The sequence below is a fragment of the Pseudomyrmex gracilis genome, unplaced genomic scaffold (genome assembly GCF_002006095.1).
Source record: "Pseudomyrmex gracilis isolate BER0280 unplaced genomic scaffold, ASM200609v1 scaffold_169, whole genome shotgun sequence".
Taxonomy (NCBI): domain Eukaryota; kingdom Metazoa; phylum Arthropoda; class Insecta; order Hymenoptera; family Formicidae; genus Pseudomyrmex; species Pseudomyrmex gracilis.
Window position 1 is genome coordinate 135,199 of NW_018020753.1, and position 9,613 is coordinate 144,811.

The window sequence follows — 9,613 nt, forward strand, 5'->3', positions numbered from 1 at the left end:
TCAGCTCGATCGCCCTTTAATGGAACATCTTCCTTTGGTTTACCAATAAACTCTCCTTCTGGATAAAGGTTATCGGTATGTTTTATTGGAGTACGCCTCTCTGCGGGTTTAAATTCTTCAGGTTTTGGTCTTTCAAAATCACCTTCTGGACGAAGGTTGTCTTCCGGTTTCTTGACCTCTGGTCTTTCAGCTGGTTGATAACCTTCACGTTCGGGTCGTACGAAGTCTCCTTCCGGACGAAGATTATCTTGTGGTTTCTTCACATCCGCTCGATCACCTTTTAACGGCACGTCTTTCTTCGGTCTACCAACAAATTCTCCTTCTGGACGAAGATTGTCATAATGTTTAAGAGGTGTACGCCTCTCTGCAGGTTTAAATTCTTCAGGTTTTGGTCTTTCAAAATCACCTTCTGGACGAAGGTTGTCTACTGGTCTTTTGACCTCTGGTCTCTCAGCTGGTCGATAATCTTCCACACGTTCGGGTCGTACAAAGTCTCCTTCCGGACGAAGATTATCTTTTGGTCTTTTCACATCCGCTCGATCGCCCTTTAACGGCACGTCTTCCTTCGGTCTATCAACGAATTCTCCTTCTGGACGAAGATTGTCGTAATGTTTAAGAGGTGTACGCCTTTCTGCAGGTTTAAAGTCTTCAGGTTTTGGTCGTTCGAATTCACCTTCGGGACGAAGGTTATCTACCGGTTTCTTGATCTCTGGTCTCTCAGCTGGTCGATAACCTTCCACACGTTCGGGTCGTACAAAGTCTCCTTCCGGACGAAGATTATCTTTTGGTTTTTTCACATCCGCTCGATCGCCCTTTAACGGCACGTCTTCCTTCGGTCTACCAATGAATTCTCCTTCTGGACGAAGATTATCGTAATGTTTAAGAGGTGTACGTCTCTCTGCAGGTTTAAATTCTTCAGGTTTTGGTCTTTCAAAATCACCTTCTGGACGAAGGTTGTCTACCGGTCTCTTGACCTCTGGTCTCTCAGCTGGTCGATAACTTTCTATACGTTCGGGTCGTACAAAGTCTCCTTCCGGACGAAGATTATCCTTTGGTTTTTTCACATCCGCTCGATAGCCCTTTAACGGCACGTCTTCCTTCGGTCTACCAACAAATTCTCCTTCTGGACGTAGATTGTCTTCCGGTTTCTTGACCTCTGGTCTCTCAGCTGGTCGATAACCTTCCACACGTTCGGGTCGTACAAAGTCTCCTTCCAGACGAAGATTATCCGTTGGTTTCTTTACATCTGCTCGGTCGCCTTTCAACGGTACGTCTCTCTCTTCCTTCGGTCTACCAACGAACTCTCCTTCTGGACGAAGATTATCGGGATGTTTAAGTGGAGTGCGCCTTTCTGCAGGCTTGAATTCCTCAGGTCTTGGTCTTTCGAATTCACCTTCCAATTTTAAAGTAGGACCAGGTTTAATTGGCGTACGTTTCTCTTCAGGACCAATAAGCATTTTTTCAATATAGGTTCGATATTGGTCTTGAGTAGTTGTGGTGTTATCAGTAATATCTGTTGTGCTATAAAATCGATCAGCATCTTCGGGATACATCGGTCGCCGTTGAGGTCCGCGCTCGACAACATAAGTTTGAAAATCCTCCTTCATATGAGAAGTACCCTGCAACATAATTATAATTTGAAGATGTCGAAACATATACGCGAACATTGTGTACCATGTTTACTAACCGTGAATTCACCCTCTCCCACAGTTAGATTATCCGTTCGCTTAACAATCTCAGCGCGTTGAATACTTCGATGATCGATGTACTGAGATCGTGTTGTCGTTTCATCAATAAAATCGCCCTCTATTTTCGTATAAGTATTGCGGCGTATTGGGGTTGGTCGTTCGCCGGGGGTGCCCGTGAAAACTAGCTCGGTCGTTGTTGTAGCTAGAAGAAGGGTCATAGTTTTCTTTCTCGTGTATTTTACAATAATTATTTTATAACATATCAAATAATATTTGAACTTGTTTTTAATAAAGTTTCAAATTAAAATATTATAATTCCGAGATTTTTAATTATTTGCGATAGAAAAAAGATAGATAGATCGATCGAAATAAATAGATAGAAAGCAGATGACTATGTAAATAAAAACTCTTACTGTCGAAACTTCCTGCAAGTTTTAAGTTATCTTGTGGTATCGTAACTGGCGCTCTCTCGCCATGTTTTGGAGCTTCCTCGCGTGGTCTGCCGATCCACTCGCCTTCCGGTTTTAACGAGTCCTGCGGTTTTTTCACCGGTGCTCTTTCGCCCTTAGTAGCTACGTAATCGCTTCGCCTCGTCCCGATAAATTCGCCCTCCGTGTGTAAATGATCTTCATGATAGTATTTCTGTTGCTTCTCTACACGTTTCTCGTCGAAATCCTGACGATAAGACGTAACGATGTGCACCGGTTCTTCAGGAAACTCCAGGTGTTCTTGAGGCAAATTGTGCGGACATCGATGACGTCTAAAATATCAAGACCAACCGACTAACATAAACAACGTTCTATAATAAAAATAAAGACGTGCGTAATGAGAATAAAAGTAACATCGCTCGCGTTATAATTTCAAATGGTACTTTTGGAATTTAATCTCTGCAACACACGGCGTCATCATAAGTACGATGGGTATAGAAATGAAAATTGTGATCTCTCTCATTCGCGCTCATATCATTTGCAATAAAAACTACATCGGATTCGTTTAATTGGGACCCCATAAGCAGTTATTGTCACGCAACCACTTGAATCGATCTCGTTATTTTTGTTTGTTTTTTATTTTAACTTACCATTCAGATTGTATTACTCATTTTCATTTAATTCAAGTAAGCAAACGCTTTTTATGTCATTATGTAAATTTATAATTTCTATACATTATGTATATTAAAATATTTGTTAGTCACATCAAATCAGACCGACGCCGGTGTAACGAACTAATGACGTTCGTTCTCACAAGTGAAGACGTTGTTGCACGTGTGTTGCTCATTCACTTAATTAGACGTTCTTCGACCTGACTGCAAGAATACCAATTAAGCTCTCATTCAATACAATTGCAGTCTGAGAGAGCTGCGAAGTCACAACACAGTCACGTGTGATTTAAAACACATCTCTCGAAGAATGTATCAGCATTTTATTGAATCATACAAATGATCCCTCGTCATCGAGATCGTATTAAATAAAAAGCAACTGTTTCCTTTTCAAAAAGCACGCAATGCTCCTTTCACCGGACGATACTTTGCACATTCCGAAGGCAATACCGGCTCTGTTTGCCGTAAATGATGACGTGAAAGAGAAAACAAATGAAGTATTCCTGCCAATATTTTATGCAGAGCGGTCGAACTGATTTGGAGAACCAGATTTCGAAGCGCGTTCTACTTTCGTATATATATTTATGTAGAGTTTTTTTTTTTATCGAAATCGAAACGTTCTGTCTCTCTTCTCTTTACGCCGTCGAATATCACGAAGACTCAACGTTTTCCCGTGAGAGTCAGACTCAAAAAACGACGCCTCATGTCTCATCGCGTACTTTTTACAAGTTCGTGTTACACGACGCGTCGTGAAACATCTCTTTAGAATCGCGTTAAGCCAGAAAGAGGAAGTTTATATCGGATCTCAAAGTTGAGATCAGACTTACGTAGAAATTTCCAACAAGTAGTAGACGAACCGCAATTACTCCTTGTGACAGCCACGACGCGACTAATTTTCCACACGAGCTTACCGCATCCCGTGCGAATCTGTCTACAAGCTTCTATCCGGATCAGGATTTTCAATTTAATAAGGGAGTTTACACGCGCGTATATACTACACGGAACGTCTCAAAATTATATTATCGTCGCGCGAAGAGATGCTAAAGGTTAAGAAACAAAAGATGTAGTTTTGCTTAAAACATATCGAGGGGAATTTTCTGGTCTCGATAATCTCACGTGAAACTTCGGAGCAATTAAACGGATCGAACACATTTTTGAGATCAGCAATGGTAAAGCGCGTAATCGGATGCTCTCTTTTGAAGGACATTCGCCAGAGCTCTCGAAGGATATCTAATAAATGTCCTTCAGAGATGATGTGTTTGACGCAATTACCGAAGCTGTATCGTAAACTTGTGCGCGCTTCGTCACCGTCATGAGACGTCACACGTAGGTTGAAAAGTTCGAATAAGGAAGAAATCGCGCGATGACTTATATACCGTCAGAAACAACTTACCGTAAAAGGATCTCTCTCGTGTCCTACTTTCGTACACATATGCATACGCATATTTATGTATGTTTTTAAAACAATCGTGCGTGATTTTGAGTAAATTTGTCATTGATTTCTTCACGGTAAGAAATATATCGGAAATTGTGAAATAAAAAAACACACAGAGATATTAATCAGAAATAAAGTAATATATCTGTGTTTTCTGTGTATTAATTAGAAATAATTTAAAGGATAAAATTTTCCAACAACAACATCGCAACTACGTACAAAAGAGACACGAGTGACGTGTTTCGAACAATGTCACAAGACAAGACTAGAGCAATTCGTACGTAGCGAACATTGATTGCCATAAATAAAGACCGTTGAGATGAATTTAATCGAGCTAGAAAGATGGCCTTGAAGACAATCTTCTGCGCATCCGCTCGTCAATATGCGTCCCGGCATCGCTAAGTTTTGTATTTTGATCTTGTTAATGCTGTTCGGAAGTAGGTCGGCTGTGTTCACTTCTGCACGGCGAACGTGCTAAAGATAAATTAAATTAAGGTGTGCTCACGCGCTCCAGCTACACTTGTTAATTATATTTCTTGCGTTTACCGATTCCGCGATATTAAAATTCTGCGATGCCGAGAACAGCGTTTAAATTTACACACAAGCTAGCACCTGATTTTTCCACAATCTCCAACGCGAGTTATAGATATGTGTATATAAGGGAAGCATTTCGGAAAAGAAAAACTTACCCGCAGGTGCAAAGTTCGCAGATACATTGCTCCTTCAGGGGAATTTTCGATAGTATGTCGGGAATCGGTTCGGGATGGACGGCATCTTCGTCGAGAGAATCTGGCGACTGATCTCCCCGTTTCGGCTTGACATCCGGACCCTTCGATTTTTCGGGCTTCTCCGTGGGCCGACTAGGTTTGCCAGCAGCTGGTTTCGTGGGCTGTTCTTCATGTTTTCTAGGTGCTACGGGTACCTCGGGACGACTCGGCTTGCCGGCCGCTGGCTGCGGCTTTCGAGTCGGCGATGTGTAATCCCGAAGCTTCTCAGGCGACTTCGGCCGAACCTCGGAAGGTCTGTTTTAGATAAAAGTGACAAATTGCGTAACATTGCCATCAAGTTTTATTTTTTTTAAATATATATGTAAAAACAGATTTTTTTTATTCACCTGCCATGTTCCACCGGCCGCTGGGGACTTCTCTCGCGTTGCGGAGGTCGACTGGGTTTCCCAGCGGCGGGAATCGGTTTTGGTCGATCGTCCTCTCGGAGTCCGAGTATTCCGCGAGGATAACCGGGCCGTTCCGGCGACGGTTTTCTCGTGGAATCCGCTGGAAACCGGAGTGCGGTATCAAATCGGGTGTCGTCGACGACATCCCGCGCTACCATGCTAGTCACCTGCTCTTTGTCGATAAACTCCTTCGTTGACTCGGTGACATCTCTCTGAAAAGCGCGAACAAAAGCATTTGTTTCATCACATCTCGAGTTTCTTTCTTAGACTCGCAATTATTTTTATGAGAACATCGTGTAAGACAAATGATATACACAGATTCTTCACTGATACGATATATTGAGTTTTAAAGCCAGATATTTAAGTGTCGTATGTAAGCGGTCAGCGCACGCGATAATTATCGTGCTGCTAACAATTGCGCTAACAAGACTCTCACGCACAGTGCAAATCGCAATATTGTGTGTTAATTTACGTAAATAATAATAACGATTCCGACCTATCGCGCTTTTAATGTATAAAATTACGAACGTAACGTTAAAATCACAATGTAACGTACAGTTACACTTCACTCTTGTTTATGAAATTACAAATCATATAATACACATATAAGAGGTGTCGAAAATAACACATAAAAATAAAATTCCAAAAATAGAGAGAGAGAAGAAAAAAACACATGAATAAAGTCACGAGACTTTATTCTAGTCACGTGACTTTAAAAACGTGACTAAATTAAAGTCACGTGACTTTACGTTAGTCACGTGTCTGTAAAAACCGGATAGAAATGTACTCGCACAAGTACACAGTATCCGCCAAGTGTTGTGTGGCATTTATAAATATGTTACGAATATTCGTCGAAGAAACGTAAATGTGATCATTTATGCAGTCTTTACCGTTCGCAAAACTACTTTCCTCCATACTTACGAACTACTTCAACAAGATTGCTCGGCGGCTCATGGGTATAGAATTTATATTAACACTTTACCGCTCGTGACTACGAGCGTGGCTGCTCCCGACTCGTTCGTTCAAGTGCGAATACGTCTCGATTACTGACTCGCGCAAGAATGTATGCGATTATTTCGAAAGCTCTACAATTTTTAAATCAAAATTCGAGAAAATCGTATCGTTCTGATTTCTCTTATTGCGGAGCACTGTGTGCAATTTAATTATTATTTACTCTTCGATAAGCGTTGGCAGCAAAAAGCCGATTAATAGGCTCCCGGTCGATGAGCGGCGGCATCGAAAAGCCTATTAACAAACTTCCGGTGGATAAAGTGTCAAGTAGCATTGCGTGCAAATATTCACATGAAACGCCACGACACGTAAGTGTGTTACAACGATATTATTTTCAAGAGCAAAGATTATTTGCGTTTCGCGATCGGCGGATTAATCGCGCTGCGAAACGCCTTGATGGCACATTAGCCGGGACTCGGATGCGTAATAACGGAGGCGTAAATATACGGCTTCGTTTTTCCACAGGCGTTTATTACTACGTGCTTCAAAACGTGCTGCATAATGAGGGCCGCTGCAGGCACGAGTCCGGGGATTAGAAACGCCTCCTAGTGCTTAGTTCGACGGAATGCAGGTAACACGAGATCGGTGTATGTACGTACGGCTTTTATGCTCACGCTTGCATGCAGAGTATCGTGTAACGCAATGCTTGCCGAATACGAACCGTACGTGTGTATTTGGTGAGACTTGACGATTTAATTTCATCAAGCGAGCAACCTCATTGACACTTGTAGAAATAGACACGAGCAGATTAAAACACACACGCTATCGATGTGTAAATAATTTCCGCAGGCGTGAGATTATTCGCTCGCGCGATTTTTTATCGGACGGATTTTTTACGAGTTCGAAGGAATTAGACCACTTTTGTGAGTGGTTTGAAGATGCAAAAATTCTGTGACGTTTCTTTTGTGAGAGAAAAGTTCCACTTGTTTGTCAACAATAATTTTCTCATGTTTTTAATTGTGTAACAACATTATACAAAATTTCGTCGAGTCGTCTTTGTCGATCAATTCGAAAAATCTCGGCATCGTACTTTCGGTTCGTTAGAGCCGCTCATTATACTCGCAAGCACGCTCCTCCTCGGCTCGCGGCAACTCGATAATGAAGCAAATAACGTCTGCTGATACTATTAGTCGAATCCTTTGCTCTGTTTTTAACGCTCGGGCGTAATTCGCGTAAAACACATCAGATGAAGTTTTGGCATTTAATTAGCAGTTTAAGCGGCTTGAGCCTTTAAGCTGATTGCCGCTGCTCGACGATATCGAGAGTTGCTCGTAATGAAGCTCGAAGCTTGTTTGCGTAATTTGGCTTCTCCAAGTTTTCGTCTCTCTCTCGCGAGCTGAATTTTGTCCGTCAAGAAACTTCTCCGTAAATGAGAAAAAAAAAAATTTGTTCGTTCTCTTCGTTTCAAAGTGACTATATTTGTTTTAACGGGGAATTTTCGTTCCGTGTTGACTCGCTCGGTATTATTCGCGCGGTGTTTTCAACGCGAAATTTGATGACGAAAAGTTCTCGATCGATTTCTCACTAATCAATTTGCCGCGTTTTTAAATCTGTTATATGAGAAACTTGCAACAACGTTTATCCATGTTGTAATACGGTAAGATACGGTGAGACAAGCGCGCGCGCGCGCACGCGCTTCGTCATAAAATAATGATACCGATCAGCGAGCAAACGCGATCACGCGTGCTCGCATACGTCGTGTGTACATACACATTATCGTGTGCCCGAAGCAAGTGGGACACGTTCTCTATTGACAGCGTTTGCATGTGTTGAACAATCGAAAACATCGTGTCCCGGATTCAAACGTCACGAAGATAAGAGATCGCGCGCGGCACGAATGCATTCCGCTCGGTAATATTCTCTCCCTCGAGGATAGTAAATTTTACGAAAAAGAATCTATCTTTAGCGGATAGACGCGGGATCATTCATTCATTCATTCGACGCGACGGATGAAGTGGCACACGCTCGTGGAAAATAAGCGTGGGCGCGAGAGCGCCTTGTCGAGGCATTTTATCGACCATCTCTAGAACCTCGGAACTAAAGTCACGGCTGTGAGAATTAGAACAGACCACTTCGAAGCAGTTCGTTCGCGCGGCGGTGCGAAATAGACTGCAAGTGTCTATTTTTAAATCGCTCGATGTTCCGCGCATCCTCGGAAAATTTACTTACTTAGTCCGAATATGCGTGAAATAATTTTGAGAAGAGCATTTGAATGTATTCCGAGTGTGACGTTGACGTGACGTTGAACTCTCGCGCGAGCGTTAAGTTTTCGGATCGTTTCGCGTTCTCCGAACGGAGTGTTCTAGTGGAAATTTTAATGAATAACGCACGGTGTGTGATCGGCAAAGTGTATGTAAGAGATTTTACGAGAGAAGATGTAAAATTTTGAAAATTCGCCGAGAAAGAGATTGAGAACGTAGCGAGAGGAGAGTGAAAAATTTTCCTTCGTTTAGAAAAAAAGTATATTAAAAAAAAAAAAACAAACCTCACAGAAAAAATCAAACAGCAAAAATTACCCGAGATCAGATCTCGACCGGAACGTCTGAATTGCATTGTTCCGGGAAAATATGTAATGTGTTCGTACGTTATTTATCGTTCCGGTAAAAAGTCCGAGGTGAGAGGTGTCATCTGTGACGTGTATCATTGCGTTCGATATCGACCGGCATTTCTGTGAAAAAACGTATAAGTTTTCAGCCGATGCGACACGTGTGTGTGTAAAACTCGCGTGCGTGTGTGTGTTTATTACCGATTACGAGGACGTCAATATTGAGTTCCGTGTATATCAGAGCGCGGAATCGATATGAATGTGAAATTAGCGCGACGAGCGATACGCGACGCGGAGTTGTTTTGTCTCGCGACGTTATTATATTTTATTATTTGTTCTTATCGGTCGTTACTTGTATCGATGCTGTAATGCCCGGCAATAATAATAAGTGACGTCAGGCGTGTGTGCACGTGGCTCTCTCGGCGCTCGGTGGCTTTGGCGCGTCGATCAAAGATTTCTATGGCACTTGAATGAGACAAGCGTGATAAGTGAGGCGGAACACACGCGTGAAATTCAATTGGCTCCGTGCATTAAAGCGGGCGCTACATTGGACGGTGACATCACTGCCGAATTCGCTCGTTCACTATTGCATGCCATCACTTCGCGTACTCTCTCTCTCTCTCTCTCTCTCTCTCTCTCTCTCTCTCTCTCTCTCTCTCTCTCT

At 42.4% G+C, this 9,613-nt stretch overlaps 1 protein-coding gene across 3 annotated transcripts in view; it reads right to left on the reverse strand.

Annotated features, from left to right (window-relative positions):
• LOC109857720 (titin) overlaps window positions 1–9,613 on the reverse strand; it is a 21,936-nt gene that overhangs the window by 5,419 nt on the left and 6,904 nt on the right. The window contains exons 2-6 of one of the 3 annotated variants that reach the window (XM_020434331.1): window positions 5,334–5,605; window positions 4,909–5,241; window positions 2,102–2,448; window positions 1,688–1,890; window positions 893–1,619 (exon numbers count right to left, since the gene is read on the reverse strand). In XM_020434331.1, the coding sequence (XP_020289920.1) occupies window positions 893–1,619; window positions 1,688–1,890; window positions 2,102–2,448; window positions 4,909–5,241; window positions 5,334–5,605 (1,882 nt within the window). Of the gene's footprint in view, window positions 1–37; window positions 1,620–1,687; window positions 1,891–2,101; window positions 2,449–4,908; window positions 5,242–5,333; window positions 5,606–9,613 lie in introns of all 3 variants that reach the window. The other 2 variants (XM_020434330.1, XM_020434329.1) reach the window with 2 other exon arrangements.